Genomic DNA, 20,625 nt, shown 5'->3' with positions numbered 1-20,625 from the left:
AGGACGGATAGGGCTAAGTGCAGGAACAAGGAAGCTGATGCCAATGAGAAAGAGGTTTTGACTGTGATTTTTGGCCAGGGTAAAAGGACACCCAAGATATGGGAAAGTTGCTTCTGGACTTTAAAGTCGGCTTGTCCTTCCTGTGAGCCATGCCAGGGAATAGCTCCTGCTCCTTCCCCATGAGTGGGGCAGCAACAGGGACATGAATCACCCAGGAAAAAGAAAGTTTGGGCAAAGAGTTTACTTTTTGCTGCAAGGGGAGGGTGAGCTGAGTGTGCCGGGACGAGCAGCAGCTTGTGCCTGTGGGGCCACGACACCACATTTTCCACTGGAGGCTGCAGGGTTTGGCTGTGCCCAGGCAGGTCGTGGCAGGGAGATAATTGGCAATAAAGCTCTCCAAAAGGGGCTGTTTCCTCTGTAAACACGTCGTGGCCACAGGCAATTAATGTCTCACTGCTGCCTTCCCTCCTCACATTGGGAAAGACCCCAAAAATGACCCTGGAGGGATTTAACAGATGTCTGGGTGTGGAACTGAGGACATGGGCTAGTGGTGGCCTTGGCAGTGCTGGGGGACCAGTTGGACTCGATGGTCTTTGGGCTTTTCCAACCTAAGATCCATGGAAGTGCTGAAGCTGCTGAACTGGGGCTCATCCCACATCCCCCTGCACCAAGTCCCCATGTCCACCCTCCATCTCCCCCACAGCCACCCACTGCAGCATCTCCATTGCTGCAGCTTTGTCTCTCCATCCCTGTCCTATCCCTCTGGGAGCTGCAGGACACAGATGCCCATGAACTGCCCCATGGGGACCATGAGCTGGTGCTTGGTGGGATCTGGCTCCTCAGCTTGAATCGGGATGATGGGAAGCGAATTCCCCAGCAGTGACAGATTGAGGTGTGTGTGTCAGTCCTGTTTCCCAGCAAAATCTGTTCTCTCCACTGTAACCCCGTAGGACGGAGGTGGTTTTGTGCTTCAAGCTGGCTTGTTTAGGGATTTTTCCACTTGGTAGAGCATAGCCTGGAGGGGAAGATTTAATCTGAAAGGGAAGGGCTGGTGCCAAAATCCTGTGTGTGGGGTCACCCGAGGGCAACACCCAGCAGGGTGCTGGGCCCCCATAGCCACTGTGTCTGGGACAGAAGTGCCAGAGTGGGTCTGACTCCCCTGCCCCCGATTCTGCTGTGGAGAGGGAGGGAAGGACCGTCGTCCCCCTGCCCAGAGAGTGGACGTGTTTTTGGTGTCCCCTTGTCCCTGCAGTGCCACCAGCCCATTGCCGTGCCCGGTGCCCTCCTTGGCAATGGCTCCCCTCTCAGGCCCCCCCAAAATGCCCCCTTGGGAGCCTCCACGTCAATACCCCCCATACCAGACCCCTGTGCTATGTCCCCCATAAACCACCCCTATGCAATGCCACGCCCCCTCGTGCTGTACCCCCCGATACCAGAAGCGCCCCCGCGCCAGACCCCTGCCCCTCTCGCAATGCCGCCCTACCAGCCCCCTCATTCTGTGCCCCCCCGTCAACGCCCCCCCCTACCAGCCGTCCTCATACCAGCCTCCCGTGCGATGCCCTCCCGTGCCGGACCCCTCGATTCCAGACCCCCCCATACCAGCCCCCTGTGCGATCACACCCTCTGTCAATGCTCCCCCACACCAGACCCCCGTGCAATACCCCCTCTGCGCCGGACGCCCCTCCCATACCAGACCCCCCTACACACACTGGACCTCCCCCACACCAGCCCCCTGCCCGATGCCCCCCGGTCGCTGCCCCCGCTCCCCCCGTTCCGCGGCGCCTGCGCGGCCCCTCCCCGCGCTGCCCGCCCGCCCGCTCCCGCCCCGGTCCCGCCCCAGCCATGTCGGCCGTGTCGCGCAGACGCCCCGCGGCCGGTGCCGGGGGGGGGCCCGAGGGGGCGGCCGAGGGGGGAGCCCCCGCCGGAGCCCCCGCGCCCGGCGATGCGGAGCGGGGCATGGCGGCGCCGGCCCCGCCGCTCTGCCTGCGCCTCATGGCCGCCGCCTTCTACGGCCTCAGCTCCTTCCTCATCGTCGTGGTCAACAAGAGCGTCCTCACCACCTACGGGTACGGCCGGGCCGGCGGGAACCCCCCCGGGGAGCGGTGTCGGGATCCCCTCACTCGGGGGATCGGCTTTGGGACCTCCCTCGGGGGCTCGGCGTGGGGACTCTACGGAATCGGCATCGCGGAGCCCCCCCGGCGGATGGGCATTGGACACCCCCCCTCCCAGGGGACCAGCGTGGGGACCCCGCCATGCACCTCCCTCGTCCTTGGGGGCCGGGGACCCCCATGAACGCCCCCCCCCGCCCTGGGGTCCTGCACACCCCCTGTCACCCCCTATGCACCCCCTAATGTGGGGCTCTCCCCCCCAACCCGTACCCTCTCTCCTCCCCCCCAGGAGCCCATTGCACTGCCAGCCCCTCCCTGCGTGTCCCCTTTTCCCGTGGGGAACCCCCCGCTCGGCTGGGCAGTGCCCCACATGGCTGTGAGCTCTTAGGTTTGGGGGGATGGGGTTGCTGCTGCCCCCCTACACACACACACAGTGGGATGTGTGGCCTCTGGGACCCCCGGTGTGGGTGCCCTCAGTGTGGGTACCTCCCCTGATCTCTGCTCTCTGCCTGCAGGTTCCCCTCCTCGCTGTGCGTAGGGCTGGGCCAGGTGAGTAGGATGCCCCTGTCCCCCCTAGACCTCCCATTTTGGGGGCTGTGGGGTGACAACCCCCCGCTCTCTTGCAGATGCTGGCGACGGTGGCCGTGCTCTGGGCGGGCAAAGCGCTGCGGGTGGTGAAGTTCCCCGACCTCGACAGACATGTCCCACGGCGGGTAAGACCCTTCCCTGGGCACCCAACTCCCCTCCTTGGGCACCCAACTCCCCTCCCTGGGCATCTTTCCTCTGCCTCAGGGCCAGCCAGGGGTCTCTGCCCCATCCCCTCACCCCCAGTGGCACCACGGGCTGTTTGGCAGTGGAATGCCTGTGTCTGTATTCCCGGGATCCTGTGGCTACTGAGCAGCTCTGGGCTGAGGAGCCGGGACACGTGTGTGTGTGTGAACGTTTCCATGGCCGGGTGGGAATAATTTCATATCTATATTTATCCTCTGAGGGTGCTCTGGGAGCTCCCCAGCTTCCTGCGGTTGCTCACTCAGCTTTATCCCTCTTATTTCTAGACATTTCCTCTACCTCTTCTGTATTTTGGGAACCAGATCACAGGACTGTTCAGCACAAAGAAACTGAAGTATGGATTTTTTTTATATGGGGGAGTGTGTTTAACGGGGTCCTTGTGGGGTCCCCGGGCAGCTGCTGCTGGGCCCTGGGGCTGTGCAAGGCTGTGGGTGATCCGGACAGGAGCCACTCGGGGCGATGCTCTTCCTTCTCTGCCCATGCCAATATGTGCCACGTGCATGTTCTCAAATGCTTCCCGCAGCCAGCGGGCATGGAGGGACATGGGTCTGGCCCTCACTCGCCGTGGGTGAGGGTGTGGGGGTGTCCCCAGGGCCCCCTGCCCTGACAGGGTCTGATAGAAGTGATACCTTTTGGGGAGGAGAGTAATACCATTTTCATAGGAGAATGGGCAAGGCTTGCCCATGCTCTGTTCTCCAGAGCCCATATCCCGGTGCCCGCTCCAGAGTAGCCACAGAGCTGCGTTTTGCAGTGGGGAGGGAGGAACAACCTCTCACCCTGCTGCCCCTTCCTCCTGCAGCCTGCCCATGTTCACTGTCCTGCGAAGGTTTTCCATCCTGTTTACGATGTTTGCCGAAGGATTCTTACTCAAGTGAGTCTTTCCAGCCCCTTCTCCCGGTGACAGATCCTGGTTAGTTACAGAAGCTGGGAGGTGTTGGGATGATGCCCAGTATGAGGGAGCTGTTGTGTGGCCAGGAGTTTTGGCTCCAGGCTGGGTTTTGGGAGTGAGGGTGGGCGGAGGAAGTGATACAGGGAGCTGCTTGCCTTGATCTGCACAGCCCTTTCCCGTGCCCGGAGGGAGCTGGGAGACACGTGGGGCCCTGCGGAGCTGCCAGGCGGAGGTTTGTGCTCTGTCTCCACTTGCAGCAGCCTGGCTGTGCAGCACTGTTTTGGATGTGGAGGGTGTTGTGCCAGCCCTTGGTGCCAGCGGGGACCCCCATACTGCTCCCACCATGTGCCGACAGCCCTTTTCCCAGGACTGGCTCCACAGGGCTGGGAGTTACTCCGTGCCTAGCTGAGCCCTTCTCTGCACCAGGCAGGGTTGCAGCTCTCCATAAACTCATACCTCATCGAGACCAAGTTATTTATTTTTAAATTACAGAGAAATTGTCTAGAAGTGTCTTTTACTTATGGCTCTTGCACGAGTTGGTTTCCTTGGGGTTTTCTCCCCCTTTCCATGTGTGTCCTCTGTTCCTCTCCAAAGCCCTGGCAGTACTTCCCTGAGGACTGAACTGTGGCTGACGGCCATGTCCTCCTGCTTCTCTTTTCCAGGAAGAAGTTTTCCTGGAGCATTCAGATGACAGTATTTGCTATGATCTTTGGCGCCTTCGTAGCTGCCAGGTGAGCTCCCAGTTTGCTGTCCCCATCCTGTGTCCACAAAGGGTCCAAGCTAAAGAGAATCCAGTGTCCCAAGAAGGCAGATTAAACACTAACTTTCCCCCCTCCAGACGTGCTCTCTAGTAGGAAAGAATGTTTTACTGACCCAAATCCCCACCCCTCCTCCCATGATTAACTTTTCCTGACAACTTACTGGCTCAACAGGAGGTGGAAGGAATCTTCCAAGCGTTGTCTCTGCCCAGCTCAGAGCTTTAACTTCTGGTTTTCTCCTTTCCCAGTGCTGACTTGGCATTCGACCTGGAAGGATATATTTTTATCCTTATTAATGATGCCTTAACAGCTGCAAATGGTGCCTATGTGAAACAGAAGCTGGATTCAAAGGTAGGATGACCTTCCCTCTGGCATTTCAGGGCTGGGCTTCGTTTGCCACCAACCTGCATCTGAGAGGGCAAAGGAGTGAGGCTTTCCTGGTGACACCCTGTTGCTCTCCCAAAATCTCCTGTCCAGAGTTTGGGAGGGACTTTGGACAAGGGCCTGGAGGGACAGGACAAGGCAAGGGGGAATGGCTTCCCACTGCCAGAGGGCAAGGTTAGGTGGGATATTGGGAAGAAATTCTTCCCTGTGAGAGTGGTGAGGCCCTGGCACAGGTTACCCAGAGAAGCTGTGGCTGCCCCATCCCTGGCATTGTCCAAGGCCAGTTTGGATGGGGCTTGGAGCAACCTGTTCTAGTGGAAGGTGTCCCTGCCCATGGCAGGAGGTGGCATAGATGAGCTTTAAGGTCCCTTCCAACCCAAACCATTCTGGGATTCTCTGATATATATAAAAATCCCCACCCTTCAACTCCTCTGTCTTGGAGAATCTCATATGGATTTACCTTACAAGCCCCACTCTCAGTAGCAATATGAATAAGATTTTATGTTCCAAGTTAAATACATGGATATTTCTTGATTCCAGGAGCTGGGAAAATATGGTCTGCTCTATTACAATGCACTGTTCATGATCCTCCCCACCCTGACCATTGCCTACTTCACTGGAGACGCGCAGAAGGTAGGATTCCTGTCAAAAATCCATGCTTTTTGTGGCACAGTGTCATATAAACAGAATGGGATAATGAGGAGGAGGTGGGGGAAGGGATGGTGGGGTCACTACCCCAAAACCACGTCAGCATCAAGTAACTACAAGCCTTACGTTGGACTTAAATCCACGGAGTTGCTCCATTCAAGCATTTTTGTAATGCCTGAGGAATGGGGAAGTGGAGAGCAATAAGCAAAACCAAATATTATTTAAAGAAGTTTAAGTATTTTTGGAAAAAAATGAGTTTCTGCAAACTTTTTTCTGTCCTTCCCTCTGCTGGGGTGGTTTTGTTGAGTTGCTCTGAGAGTCAGTTTGCCTGTGCTGTTCTGTCAGGGTTGGTTTACCTGTGGTCCTGTATATGTGAAATTATTTTTACTCTTATTCTTACTATTGCTATTACTATTATTTTTTTTGTTTGTTTTATTTGTATTTTTTTGCACTCCCTGATGTACAGCTGTACTGGGCTGGCCCTGCTGAGCAAGAGACTCCTTTTTCATGCCTGTTCATTGGGCATCTCCCTCTTCCTGTGCAGGGAATTAAGATGGCAAAGGCTGGAGATGTCACTTACCCTGTGGGTGACCCTGTGGGGGCCCTGGCAGCCCCCCGCTGTCCATCCCCATCCTGCAGAGCCTGGTGACTTTGTCCTCATTATGAGCTTAATGCCCTGGGATAATGAACTGGGATTTGCAAGGAGAAGGGATGGTAGGGGCTGAAGGTAGCTGAGACCTGCCCTTCCCAGCAGGCAGCTCTGAGGGCAGGATTTGGGGATAAAGTGCTCATTTAGAAGCAGGAGCTGGCGCAGGGGCAGCAAAACGTTGCTCTGTGTGCTCTGTGCAGCCTCTGTTCAGCCCAGAGAGAGAAATGGCTTTTTTTTTTTTCTTTTTCCCTGAATAAACTTCTTTCTCCAGGCTGAGCTCCCGGCTGTGGTGCTGGACAAAGCTCTGCTCTGTGCTGGGGCTGCCGCCAGGAAACTCCGCGTGTGCAGCTCCATGAAAACCCCCTTGTGAGGGGCCTGTGGCCGGCGCCGGGCTGGGGGCTCCATCCTGGGTGGGGGGGTGCTGGGACCCTTTCCCATGCCTGTGGATCTGGGAAGTCTTGTATTCATTCAGCAGCATCCAAGGTAACGATGTGCTGCTTTGTGAGAGAAGAAATGGGTGTGCTGATGGTGGTGAGCAACGCCCTGCAAGTAATTCCTGGGGTGACAGGGATGGATGACCTGCAGGAAGGGCTCTCCCAGGCTGGCATTTCGTGTCTCTGGTGGGAAGTGATTTCCCAGCTGCCTGGCAGGATCCCCGGGTGCTTGGCAGCCCTGTCCAGCTGGGAAGGGAATGGGGAAGCCAGTTCTCAACCTGCTCTGCCTTTGCCTCCTGGTTAAGGTTGGCAGGGATCTCTGGAGTTTCTCTGGCCCCCTCCGGGAGCACGTGAGGACTCCAGCTGGGTTCTGGGTATCTCCAGGTATGGATACTCTGGCACTGCCCTGGGCAGCCTCTGCCAGCGCTCAGTCACCCTTACAAGGTGTCTCCTGACATCCAGAGGGACCCTCCTGTGTATCCATATGTGCCTGTGGCCTCTGAGCACCTCTGGAAGAGCTGGACTCCATCCCCTTAGCTCCCTCCCACAGGTGTTTGTACACCTGGGTGGGATCCCCCAAGCCTGCTCTGCTCTAGCCAAGCAGTCCCAGCTCTCCCAGTTCTCCCAGCCTCTCCTTAAGGAGATGCTCCACTCCCTGCAGGGTCATAGTGACCCCTCTGGACTCCACCCAGTCTGTCCCTGTCTCTGGCACCAGGGAGCCCAGTGCTGAACCCAGCACTCCAGGTATTCAAAAAAACCAAAAGCACAAGGCAAAAACCCTTCCATGAATTCCAGGCTGCCTTTAGTCACGTAGTCAGCGCCATCTCCAGAGGTTACAATTCCCTTGAGATGTGCTGTCTGAGTGTTGTGGTTTGCAATGAATTAATTCCAAAATTGTCCAATTCTGGGTAATAACCAGCAGGGAATGTCTCTTCTGGTTCCTCTGGCTTGTGGCACCATTAGTCCCTGCTTTTTCCAGGAGGGATGAGCTGGGTGCTGCAGCTGGAGGTGATGGTCGTGTGGATCCGGCCTTCCCCAGCCCAGGATGTCACACCGGGCTCGGATTTGGGTTGGTTTTTCCTACTGTGACATGAAAGCCAAGGCTGGGGGATTGTTCCTTGTCTTGCTGGGAATTCCTGTGCTTCCTCCTCTAAGGGCTGGTGTTTCCTGCAGGCAATGGAATACCAGGGCTGGGCAGACACATTCTTCCTCGTGCAGTTCATGCTGTCGTGTGTGATGGGGTAAGGATCTGGGTGCTGGGGTGGGAGCAGGGCAGGCATCTCTGTTCCAGAAGTAGGGAATTTTGGTGCCCTATTACTATTAAAAATTAATAATAAACCTTCAGTCCTGATAAGGACCCTATTTCTGAGAGCTGTGACAGGTGGGAATTATCTCCTACCCTCCTTCAGTGCAGGTTTAGCCAAAAAAGGGATGCTATAAATACTGCTGGAGAAAGGAGGGGAAGGGATCATGGAATCCTGGGATGGTTTGGGTTGGGAGGGACCTTAAAGCTCACCTTGTTCCAAGCCCATGCTCTGGGCTGGGACTCCTTCCATAGCCCAGGTTGATGGGATGATGTTGGATCTTCCTCCGCAGATTTATTTTGATGTATTCCACGGTTCTTTGCACTCAGTATAACTCTGCTCTTACAACTACAATAGTTGGCTGCATTAAGGTGAGTGGCTCTCCCTGATCCCAGGGGAACTGTCAGGTGAGCACCTCACTCATTGTTCCTTGGGAATTGTGTTAACCAGCTACTGCAGCCCCCATTCCTCCGTATTCCACACTCTGCATCCAGAGGTTTCCCATTTCCATGCCTGGAGCATTCCCTTGTCTCTCTTGTTCTTGTTCCTCAAATCTTGTTCTTTTGCAGAATATTTTAATAACCTATATTGGGATGTTTTTTGGAGGAGACTATATTTTTACATGGATGAACTTCATTGGTCTGAATATCAGGTAAGAAGGTCAGGCCTTGGCTGTTTATTTATGATTTGTCAGTGGAAATTGGGATGAAACTGAAATGGTTTGACTGATTCAATGGGGTTTTTTTCAAAAAAGAAAACAAAAAAGCATGGAAATGGTATTTATGGGGGGAACTTCCAGACTCAGCTTGTTTTAAAGCCAGGAGGACTCACAGGAGTATTTTAGCAGCAAACTTGAGTATTCTCAGAGTTGCCAACCAGAGTCAGGGAATTAAGACGGCAAAAAAGTATTTTTTTTTGTTTATTTTCACCCAGGATTTTTTATTAATTAGCTTTTTTAACAGTCTCCTTTCTTCTCTCTGTGTGTTCCTATTGTGAAACTTTATTCCCTGTCCTTCAGCAGGATCCCTTTGGGGGTGGAACAGATCCAGCATTAGGTTCGGGACTAGGCTAGGAAGTGTTCGGGCAGGAATTACACAAAACACCTGGGTTTAGGAGGAAAACAGGGACTTTTCTTGCAAACTGATGCTTTCAGCAGATCTCAGTCCCATGGTTCCGGCTTTTTCTTGGCAGCTGGTGGGCAGGGCTGTGTGGCTGATCCATGCATCTCATTCTCAACCGTTTTTTTGCAGTATTGCTGGAAGCCTGGTGTATTCCTACATCACTTTCACTGAGGAGCAAATGAGCAAGGAGTCTGATGCTGGCAGCAAGCTGGATATTAAAGGAAAAAGCTCTGTGTGACCAGGGAGAGGCTTTTTTTGGAAACAACCTCTTTCTGTTCGGCTGATCCCGGGCAGAATGTGGGAAGGAATCCGGGGCGCCTGCCAGGAGCCACCGTGATGCTCTTAATTTGCACAGCCTCGATTGCTGCCTTTACAAATCCTTGGGAAGGGAACTGCCTGCACGGGGAGGAATGTATCTAATTAAGTCTGATCATGAGGAATTAATAGGTTTCTAATCAAGCTGAGATCTGGCAGCTGAGATTGGCACGAGCAGCAGGCGACGCCAAGTAGAGGAGGAGGTGTTGGGGGATCCTTGGCTGGATCTGCTCCATGGATCTACTCAGCCTGGATTGGGATGGTGGGGCTGCCTCTGGCTCTGCTCTGTACCCCCAGCCTGGTCCCTCTGGCTGCTGCAGGAAGGTGAGGCTGTGGAATCCGGCTCCGAGGGCGGGTGACCATGGAAGGTGTTCCCCTGGAGGATGCAGGATGCTCCTGATTTGGGCTAAAACCTCTTGGATGAATGTTCAGTGCTCTCTGAACTGAAATTTTAGTTGTTTTCTGGGTTTATTTTTTGTTTCATTAACCCACTTCTAAAGCTGGATTTGCCCTTCTGGTTTATTAGAGCCCTGCAAACGTTCACCCCTCTCTTTCCTGCTTTTTAAGGCTCAGGGATATTCCCAACAGGAAGGTTTTAACTGCCACTGGTAAGCTTGGCAGAGCTGGCAGCCTACCCCAAACCACCCCGGGGGCAGAAACTTTTGGATTTGGGAAAGCTGCTGACCTCGCTGGGCAGTTTGAATCCAACAGGGAGAAGCTGCAGGATTCACAGGAGTTCATCCCACCTGGCACACAGAGCACGGTCCAGGAAATGTGCCAAGCAAAAGCTGCTGTTCCTGCCCCTGGAATCCCCATCCCACCCACCTGCACACACCTGGAAGAGGCACAGGGACTGAAATCACCTTTTGGCAAGTGAAGGGGGGCCAAGCCCTATCCCACAATTTGTGTTTTTCATGGAATAAGTCATTCTGGGTCTGTGACCCATTAAAAGAATGGGATTTTTAATAAGTTGGGCAGTTTAATAAGTTTGCTGATTTTTAAAGGTTCTCTTGCACAGCACTTCTTTCTAGGTCTCCCTGGATTGTCTTTTGGTTTAAAAAGAATTGTTTATAAATTTGGGTAAAAAAATTTTGGTAGAACAATGTATTTAGAGGTTTTTTTGTATCCATGCAAACAGCTGCTCCAGACACTGACATTTGGTTTTTTGGGAGATACTTGCTAAAACTGTGACTGCTGTTTGGCAAAGATGCATTTGTTGGAGTTTATTGGAAGTTTTTAGATATGAAAGAGACTTTCTGGGATGATGCTGCAACAGCCTGAGGTGCTGGTAAAGGTGTGAAATGAGTCTGCCAGCATCCTCCTCCTCCTGGAGCTCTTCCAGAACCAGGAACTTCCCTTTTTTTTTTTGGATTGGTGTGGTAACTGAGGGCTGAGTCAGGGTGTCCTGGAGCAGTCCCTTAGCAGGTTCCCCCTCAGAGCACAGAATTAAAGAAATTAAAACAAAAATAAAAAATCCCTGATTATTTGTGTCTCTTCCCAAATTCTGGTAAATCCTCGGCTTTGCTGCCAGGAGAGGGAAGGTGATGAACAATTCCTGCTGTGCAGAAGCCCCAGAGCTGCCCAGACTCCCCCCGGCGTGGGGTTACTGGTGCTGTGCTGGCTCCCAGTAGCAGGGTGGTGCTGGGGCTGGTGGATCTTCCTCTCACTTGCTGCAACATTCCCAAATCCCTGTTTTCCACATATGCTCTGACTCTGCTGTGTCCACAGTCAGGATGTTGATTCTGTCAAAGGGGTTTTTTATGATTTTATGTTTATTTTTGAATCTACTGGTTAGATTTGGTGTCCTAATGGTAAAGTATTTTTAAAGGTTATTTTGTGTGTGCCGGGGTTGGAATGGGATCCAAAACACTGGGAAAGTCAAGAGCTCCTCTAACAGTATTTTCTATGCTATTAATTGACTAAAAAATGTTTTCTATATAGAATCTATTTACAAAATGAGCATTTTAGTGATGAAAAGGGCAACCTTTTGATTTGAATGTATGGCAGGCTCTGGATGTCAGTAATGAGAGCAGAAAGGATTTGCCTCTGTATTTTTGTATTTGCTTCGAATAAACCAATGAACCAAACCTGCCCTGCCTGCTCCTGCCTAATCCCTCACTTCTCTGGAACAACAGGAAAAGGCTGGAGAGGATGGAGATGGCTGGGGGGTGAATAAAACAGGGGTGCAGGGGGGCTCTGCCCAGTGGAGGAAGTGGGGGTTGAGGGGATCTCCTGGGGTTTCCAGCTTTAAATATTCCTTGGGAAGGGAAGAGGGATGTGGGAGCACAACACTGTTTTGAGGGAATGAAAGAAACAGTTCAAAGTTGAACCCAAAAGGGTATTTTGTTTCCATGTGTTTCACGGCAGCAGTAACAGAGTTGCTGCTGCAACAGGCTGGGGCTTCACATCCTCTGAGCAGGAAAACTCCAGCAAAAAACTCAGGAATTTTCAATGGAGACAGTACATTTAAAAATATTTTAATAAGCTTTTTGCAGAGAGGGAGTGGGGATAAGAGGAGGGAATTACTAACAGTGCAAAATACTCTGCGGAAAAATGGATAAAACTAATCTGTAAGTTTGTGTGTGTGGTTGGATTTTTATTCACATTTAACCTTTTGGGAAGCCCACCAAGGACTTCCTCTGTTGAACTGGACTCCAAACTGTACTGAAGGCTTTGAAAATGAAACCAAAGTTACCAGATTTCCAGGATTTTAAATAGCTTTAGTAGTGCAATGACTTACTGAGTTATAGTGGCTGCAGTTTGAAACATGAACAAAGTATTGTATAAAACACCAGCATAAACAAAAGGTAAATAATAATTAAATATTCTTAAAGTCTAGCTGAGCATTACATAGTTGATTATGGAATGTCAGGTCTCTTCTACATATCACCAAAAAAAGGTAAGATAAAAAACAAAGCAACATTCCTGAAAACATACACAGTGCTGGATTTCACACACAGGCCTGAGACAATTCACTTAGAAACTTTCCTATAAATTTTTGGAAGTATTTCCAACTTGCAAACAAACAAAAAATGCATAAAAATAAAACTGGAAATAGGGCTCTGGTTGTCTGGAACCGTCTCGTGACTGTCTTTGATCTAAGGCTGAAACTTTGGGTTTCTGTTACTAACCAGAGGGGAGAGTTAACAGCAACCTCTGCCTTGGGATTAATCACTTAATTCCTTAATTAATACAGGTTTTAATTAACAAACCTCACCCAGAGCCTCTCCAGGTACAGGGCTGGCTGATTCCTGGCAGGTGTCACCTAAACCAGGTAGAGCATTATTCCAGTGATCCAAATGTGGATCATTCCCCACATTTCTGGGAACAGGTTCCTACATCCGTAACCCATCCAGGCCAGATCTGGATCATTAATGATCATAAAGTCCAAGTACAGGTCATTGGAGGAGAAAACAACCCAACCCCTCAGCAGGTGGGTTTTGGGTGCATACATGAATTTCAAACCATAGGACCGTTCATTTAAACCGAAATCAGAAAGACTTATGAACCTTAAATTAAAATAACCAAGTAAGAATTAACAGCACATCTGTAAGGAGGAGAACACAGAGTTATACAAATGAACCATTTCTCCAATTTTAACAGAGTAGAAGTATAGCTTAAGTAAAACCAAAAAAAGTGGCTTAAAAATAAAAACAAACAAAACCAAATTAATTTGGATTAAAAATGGATGGTAAATTCTATTTCCACAACTTTCAAATTCCTATTTCCACAACTTCCAAATTGCGCTGGTGGGAGGGTGAACATGACCCTCTCCACACTTATTTATTGGGAATTTTTGTTTCTCACACTTTATTCTTAAATTAGTTGACCGTACCTTTATCTTTAATTAGTTATCCATTCCTCCTCTCCCTTCTCCCAGGTGTCCCTGGGTACCAATACCTGTATGTGCTGTCCCTGCTCCCATTGAAACCATCTCTATGGTCCTCAGAAATTCCAGTCCAGCACCAGATTCCAGCTGCACATCCATTCCTACCCAGTACAGCCAGACTGGACCCTTTCCTGCGCTCTGTGAAATGTGGCAGGTGAGACACAGACTGAAAAATATATCAGTGGATCATTAACACCTGAACTGGGTGAAGAAGGTTTAGTAAACTCAAGCATTTGGCTGCTGTGAAAATTATCTAAGTTCAAAATAAAGTGAGAAAAGAAAGCAAGGAAATGTGTGCAGTGCAAGCAGCATGAGTAACAAATTTTTTAGCATCACTATTTGCCATAAAACAGAAGAAAAAAAACATGTTTCCAAAATCAAATTACTCCTAACCATTCTTATGTTAATTATTGACCAGTTTCTGGGAAGAAAATAACACGTTGGTGATTGATTTTTAAGTCAATTTGTTTGGTTTGGGGTTATTTTTGTTGTTTTTTTTTTTAAAAAAGACTTCAACAAAATAAAAGGAAGCTGACATTAGACTCAGGGTATCAACTCTCTCATAAAAGTTTACCAACTGTACAAGGTAAGAAAATTATACAAGCTTTTGTTTTAAGAAAGGACAGTTCAATCAAGACATAAGTACTGTAAAAATCTTTCAAAGGCTACAAAGAAATCTGGAAAAATACAGAATGTATTTCTTTAGCCCAGATAAAGAATATGGAAAGACATCATTGATGTCAACAATTTTACATAGACAAACCTGACTTGGTTTATTTATTTACCTTTTAAAACTTCTATATATAAAAATAGTTGTGCTCATAACTTTCAGGATTCACGAGGGTTCCTTAGTGATGGGATGACATTTTCCTCTCACCAGCAGGAGTGGAAATCTCTGTGTCTACTCTGTCTTGGCTTTTTCTGTTTTATTTTAACTTCCTGCAACATCTGCACCAGCCCCTGCTGCAAATAGGATGCTTTGTTCACTTTGCCAATGATTAAAAGGTGTATTAACACATTCTTTAATGTATTAGGCTGGGAGTATTTTTGCAGAAACTCACTGATTTGTTCCTCAAATATTTAAGAGCCTCTTAGCCCAGAACTGCAGCTGCCAGCTCTGAGAAATTCTGAGAAATTCAATATTCTCCTGCTGCTTTTCAGCACTGAAAAAAACCAAATAATCAGATTTTTAGAGCCAACTAAAAGGTATCTGGAAAACAAAAACAAAAAAACTCAGCAGATTGTTTATGGAACTGGATTTTGTAAGGTAACCCATCAACCCTGAAAATTTCAGACACCCAAAATTTACTCCAAGGAATAAAACCAGCTCCTTGCACTCAGTCATCCAAAGTTTCCAGTTCCTCAAGCTTCCCATGGGAGTTTGCTTCCTGGAAGAACTCTGAAGCCCCTGGACTCTCCTTCCCGCTGCTGTTAATTCTTCTTCTTTTTAGAGGTCTTTCACTTTTCTCTTCCAAATCATTGTCGTTTCTTGAGGCTGAATGAGCCAGTTTGGGGTCAATGGCAAGGTTTTCAGGTTCATACCCATTTGTATCCAGCTCCGTATGAGGTGTTTTCTTGCCACTGGAAGGTCCATTTACGTGCAATCCCCCGAGTTTTGCTTCCTCTTTGCTTGGTGCCTCCCCTGGGCCGTTGGCAGAGACACCTGTGTGAGAGACAGACAGCATCAGAAAGGCACAGAACAGTCTGTGACAGGTCAGTAAAGCACAGTTTTAATTAGTCCCACTGAACTAAAAAGCCAGTATTGTTCTTATCCTTACTGAACTAGTGATTTATGTGCACACAAATGACAGACTTACCATGATGGAGTTTATGGAAGCCCTTAAAAGCAACAGAAAATGTCCCGAAGTCCAGTAACTCCACAAGCTACAGGTGGACTCTCCTCACCTGGGCAGTTTCTGGAGCTTGCTCTTGATTTCCACAACCTGATTCAGTCCCCAGCTCCTCCCTCCTCTTGCTCCTTCAGCACAACTCTCCTCACTTCTGGGATTTTCTTCCTTCACAGGGAGTGTGCCCTGGCTCCTCTCCCATTCCCAACTCCCTTCCATGCCCATGGCTGGGAGGAGTTGCTCCTGGTGTCCCTGAGGAGCACCAGTGTGCTCCATCACAGCCCATTACCACTCTAGATGTTAAAATATCCTGCACAGGACTCCTCACTGCATTAACATTACACCTCTATACTAGCATAGAGGAAACAAGAACACATAAATTCCAATTAAAAGAAAATTCCAGTGGAGATTTATCTTCCATACATGACCAATGTCTAAAAGCAACCATGTATCTTGTTTTAAAAACCAGTTTTACTTGAGAGCTGCTCACACCTTGGGAAATAGTTAAAATTAAAATAGGCTGTTTGTCTCTGGGGGTGTTCACTTGGCAAAGAGAAGGCTCCAGGGAGACCTTAGAGCCCCTTCCAGTGCCTAAAGGGGCTCCAAGAGAGCTGGAGAGGGACCTGGGACAAGGGATGGAGGGACAGGACAAGGGGGAATGGCTTCCCACTGCAAGAGGCCAGGCTCAGATGGGATATTGGGAGGGAATTCTTGGCTGTGAGAGTGGTGAGGCCCTGACACAGGCTGCCCAGAGAAGCTGTGGCTGCCCCGTCCCTGGAAGTGTCCAAGGCCAGTTTGGACGGGGCTTGGAGCAACCTGTTCTAGTGGAAGGTGTCCCTTCCCATGGCAGGGGGTGGAATGGGATGAGCTTTAAGGTTCCTCCCAACCCAAACCATTCTGGGATTCTGTGAGGATTTGGCAGCTCTTCAGGGGTCACAGGGCACACACTCACCATTCTGGTTGCTGCTGCTGGTCGTGCTGTCCTCCCTCTCCGACTGGCTGGTGCTGCTGTTGGAGGTCGTGGGAGGAGGGGACGGAGCTCTGCTGGAAGCAGCACTTTCACTCTCATCCAGGAGCCGGTCCATGTAATCTCTAGACAACAGATACAGCTCATTCAGCCCTGGCTGTGGGAAGTGTTGGTGTTAGTGGTGAAAAAGTACTCACTGCACACACTGCAAGTGTGGCCAATTCACATTCTATGTGGGAAAGGCTTTCAGTTGACAGAGAGCAGGTTTAGTTCGGGGGTTGGGAAGAAATCCTTCCCTGTGAGGGTGGTGAGGCACTGGCACAGGTTGCCCAGAGAAGCTGTGGCTGCCCCAACCCTGGAAGTGTTCAAAACCAGGTTGGAACAACCTGGGATAGTGGAAGGTGTCCCTGCCCATGGCAGGGGGTGGAACCAAATGAGCTTTCATGTCCCTCCCATTCCAAACCATTCCCTGATTCCATATGCTCTGTGTTGTGGGCTGTGATTTCAAGGTGATGCTTTCAGGCAGGTTTGCACTAAGCTCTTGGAATTTGCTGCATCAGCAATAACAAACCATTAAAGTAAATAATATTGGTGCACAAAGAAACCCCAAAAGGGTAAAGTTAAAAGCAAATGAAGAACTCCAGAGTTAAAGACATTCCCATATCTGCCATCTATTCCAATCCTCCAGTTTAGGTCACTAATGGTAAATCTCCTATGAAAGATTTAAACAAAGAAAGACGGTTGGTAAAGCCCTTGTACCAATGGTGTTAAGTCTGGATTAACTCCAGGAACAGCATATCCTTACACATAATTCTGCTGGAATTGACACTGCACCCTGAATTCCCACATTTATCTGCAAAATCATTCAAGAACAGACAAGTACAATCCTTAATGCCACTGCTGCTGATCCCCATATGCAGCCAACTGCAAAAAGAGAGTGTTTTGAGTGATTAACCACCAAAGATGTCTACTAATTTGGGAAAAAAAAGGGAGAAAAACCCCCCACCACCAGATGGAAGAAGAAGGGGAGACAGACAGTCCCTGACAAGCAGTTAAGAAACTCTCTGTAACACTCTCCAAAGCCACAGATGGCAACTCTGACTGTCACCCTGAGAGTTCACTGCAGTGGTCCAACACACAGCTCTAAAATGTTTGGAGAAACAATAATATTCCAAAGAAGGATCAACAGAGAAGCCAGGAACAAATGAGAAATGAAAATAATAGTAAAAAGGCTTGGCAAGAATCAGCGGAAAGAGTGGGATATAAAATCAGAGCATTGGAATGAGGGGCAGGAGAACATGCTGGCTCAGAGCTGAGGGGGTGCAGTTCTGCTCAGACATTCCCTCCTTCCCCAGCAGGGACATGAAAGGGGAAAAGGAGCCATGGGCGCCTAAGAAAGCCCTGGGGCAGGATGCTGTGCTGGCCAGAATTCTTGCCAATGTACTACAAATCCCACCTGAAACATGTGACTGATGCCGTTGTATAAAACATTTATAAAACATATTTAAAGTAAAACAAGGGTTAAAACCACCCCTTTTTGCAGAAATGTGAAACATTTAGAAAGAAAACAAACTAAATTCAACAGCTGCTCAATGCAAATTGTTGCCCTTATTCCAAATAAATTTATTTAAGACATTGCATTATACACACTAGTGCAATTTTCTGACACCTTGGCCGTTTTCCTGCTGCAAACTGGGACTCTGGAATCCCTTGGTTTTCATTCCATTTCAGCTCTGAGCAGAATAAAATAAAGATTTAGACCCAATACACATGAAATGATGCCCATCTTACGTGACACCCGGGTGCAGGTTGTATTTCTTCTTTCCAAAGCGGGTTTGCTGGGCAAAGAAATCGTAACGCTCCGACTTCTTCCACATGTAATAAAATGCTACACATTCCCCCACGGAGCGTGTCCGGACCTAGGAAACAATGCCAGGCAAGTCTGCATCAAATCAAAAGCATTTTTTTGTCATAACCCCCCAGCATTCAAATCAAAATTCCAAGTCAATGCTGCTTTGGACAATGGAAACTCCTGGCTCCAAATTTCAGAGGCCCGGAATTAAGATGTAAGGTCAACAGTGTTTCTAAAAATACTGGAGATATTGTGAGGTGCTGCAAGGAACAGCTCTAGGGGGAATATTCCAAGTCTGTCTCACAGTCTTTTCAGAAGAGGCAGCTCTTCTCAGAGGACTCCTGCAGGATTTCTGCACTTTGGGGTCACAGTCACAGTCACAGAGAATTCTGGACTTTGAGAAAACAATTTGAGCATAAATGTAGGGAGAAATCCTTCCCTGTGAGGGTGGTGAGACCCTGGCACAGAATATTCCATGGATGCCCCATCCCTGGAAGTGTTCAAGGCCAGGCTGGAGCAACCTGGTCTAGTGGAAAGTGTCCCTGTCCATGACAGGGGATGGAACTGGATGGGTTTAAAGTCCCTCCCAACCCAAACAGTCTGGGATTCTGGGATTCCATAGTAAAAAATGAAAGAAGTAAATATAGTAATTTATCAAGGAAATTAGGATAAATATAAAAAATGTGAACTTCACTTAAACTCAGTGTTTACCTTATTTGCCTGAATCACATGAAAATCTTTGCCATAGACTTTCAGCCCTTGTTCAAAGTTCCTACATTCTTCTTCTGTCCAAACAGATAATTCTTCTACAGAAAAGAAAAAAAAAGCAATAAAGAAAATACTTAACCAAAAAGCCAATCAATAAAAGACAACTGAAGTGACAGAAAACATCTTGGAGGAGCTACTTGGTAGGGACTGTTATAAACTTAATATAATTTGGCCTCATTGATTTTAAAGGTCACAAGTAAATAAGGTTTAAAATAGTGGGAGAACAAACTAATCTTCTTTATGTAATCAATCCTGTCTTGTGATTTGCACAGGGAACTCAGGAGAGGTTTGGAAGCAGAACCAACAGATCAATGTGTAGGAAAATAACTCATGTCTTCTCTTAGTTTCTTGTTCCTTTGAGCACAAAGATCAATAATAGACTAGGAAATGCTCAAGGCTCCAAAAGCACCTTTAAAAACAGGGGGTTTTAGTGTTACACTTTGTTAAATAAAAGGTTTAGATGCTCTTTCTCCTTTATTTATAACTCTGAATTATTTTATATTTCATGTTTGTTGCATTCGCTTTGATGACTGAAGTGGTCTAAAAGAACACAGAGAAAATGCCCAAGAAATGTACAACTGAGCTGCTAAAAAGTAATTTTCAATTTTAATGTGCTGCTGAAGTCACAGATATTTATATCAAGCTCTATGGACAGGAAGTGAATTTACACATCTGCTAATTCCATTCTCTCAAAGAACAATGAGAGATTCACTGAGGGTTGCATTTAAATTAAGCTCTGGGCAAACCCCAAGACCTGTGTAACAAATAAAATGAAAAGTCAGGAATAGAACCTCCCCTTTCAATGTCTGCTCACCTCTGGCTGCTTTGACATTAAACCTCAGCCTTCGTAACGATTCCTCAGTATCAAAATTGCACTTAACCAGTTCATACAATGCCTGGAGAGATGAAAACACACACATTTCACATTCCAGAGATCACCCAATTTATGCTGTGCCACAGCAGCATATTTAGAAAATCACTGACACCTATTAAGATTAAAAATAAACGCTTTGAATGAATTTAATAAAATTTAAGTCAGCACAAAGACATATTTCCTGTGTTTAAATCTCCAAAGCTCTAATTACATAACCAAGAATATATCCAGGCAAAGTGTTTTAATATTTATATCCACTACATACATTTGTAAAATTGATGTGGGGTTTTTCTGGGTATGAAGAAAAAAATAAGTGTGCATTCATACAGCTTTAAAAATTCTATAACTGAAAGAATTAATTCATACACATTTATATGTTATATAAAGCACTGGTGCATTTTATTTTATATACAGCAAAGTTAACAGTTTAATATTCATTGAGAGGTAAAAAATCCATCAGATTTCTATTTCCACAAGGAATAATAAAACTGTTTCAAACACAATTTTAATACTTGGCAGTAAAATAAAATAAAGGGATGATTAATTCTCTAATATTAAGCTACAAATCCTACTTATTTTTCTATACCTGCTCATTGTCTTTAATATGTGATCCCTCAGGAATTGCATCCAGGCCTTTCTCCTCACCCGTCCGCCTTGAGGCCTCATTTAGGAACTCAATCACTTTATCCTCTGGTAGGAAGTCAGGATTCCAGAGGAGCTGGTCATCATTTTCATACACTGAACGAACACAAGCAAGATAAAACAATGACAGAGACATTTATTCTCTCTGATAAAGTGGTTCTGAAACCCTGGAAGGTCATTGGAGCACTGACATTAATCCCGAACACACGGAGGGACAGATAAAAGAGTAAGATTTGGATGTTATACTTTAGACTGCCTTCAGATCTCTGGCATAACCTGTTCTCTAGATCCCAGGATCCATTATGAAACTCCAGAATTTTAATACTACAAAATCTCCATTTTTTCCAGACCTTTTACAGGATATTTCAGACCAGGAAAGCCATAACA

The 20,625-nt window shown here is 48.0% G+C and overlaps 2 protein-coding genes and 1 long non-coding RNA gene across 8 annotated transcripts in view; 1 reads left to right on the top strand and 2 right to left on the bottom strand.

Annotated features, from left to right (window-relative positions):
- Positions 1–226: 226 nt before the first annotated feature.
- LOC113972906 lies at positions 227–1,698 on the bottom strand. Its single transcript, XR_003536061.1, has 2 exons — positions 1,644–1,698; positions 227–1,015 (listed from the first exon to the last, which is right to left on the bottom strand). It is a non-coding gene; the product is annotated as an uncharacterized LOC113972906 (long non-coding RNA).
- A 234-nt stretch (positions 1,699–1,932) lies between these two features.
- Positions 1,933–11,491, top strand: SLC35D1 (solute carrier family 35 member D1). The gene is made up of 12 exons (XM_027694481.1): positions 1,933–2,066; positions 2,624–2,657; positions 2,735–2,821; positions 3,164–3,231; positions 3,697–3,768; positions 4,449–4,517; positions 4,793–4,895; positions 5,469–5,561; positions 7,833–7,900; positions 8,256–8,334; positions 8,533–8,615; positions 9,214–11,491. Exons 1-12 carry the CDS (start codon positions 1,957–1,959, stop codon positions 9,320–9,322), a joined length of 975 nt encoding a protein of 324 aa, XP_027550282.1. The 5' UTR covers positions 1,933–1,956; the 3' UTR covers positions 9,323–11,491.
- Positions 11,492–12,102: 611 nt separating this feature from the next.
- The window catches only part of MIER1 (MIER1 transcriptional regulator), a 35,019-nt gene continuing 26,496 nt past the window's right edge, over positions 12,103–20,625 (bottom strand). For all 6 annotated transcript variants that reach the window (XM_027694476.1, XM_027694475.1, XM_027694474.1 and 3 more), the window contains 6 exons: positions 20,183–20,334; positions 19,537–19,618; positions 18,666–18,760; positions 17,894–18,021; positions 16,088–16,227; positions 12,103–14,951 (listed from right to left, as the gene is read on the bottom strand). In XM_027694476.1, the coding sequence (XP_027550277.1) occupies positions 14,626–14,951; positions 16,088–16,227; positions 17,894–18,021; positions 18,666–18,760; positions 19,537–19,618; positions 20,183–20,334 (923 nt within the window). In that variant the 3' untranslated portion in view covers positions 12,103–14,625. The remainder of the gene's footprint in view (positions 14,952–16,087; positions 16,228–17,893; positions 18,022–18,665; positions 18,761–19,536; positions 19,619–20,182; positions 20,335–20,625) is intronic.

This window comes from Neopelma chrysocephalum, unplaced genomic scaffold (genome assembly GCF_003984885.1).
Source record: "Neopelma chrysocephalum unplaced genomic scaffold, ASM398488v2 Primary Assembly neopelma1_97, whole genome shotgun sequence".
Classification (NCBI taxonomy): Eukaryota; Metazoa; Chordata; class Aves; order Passeriformes; family Pipridae; genus Neopelma; species Neopelma chrysocephalum.
Note: the sequence above shows the minus strand (reverse complement) of the source record. Positions and strands in the feature narration are given on the sequence as shown.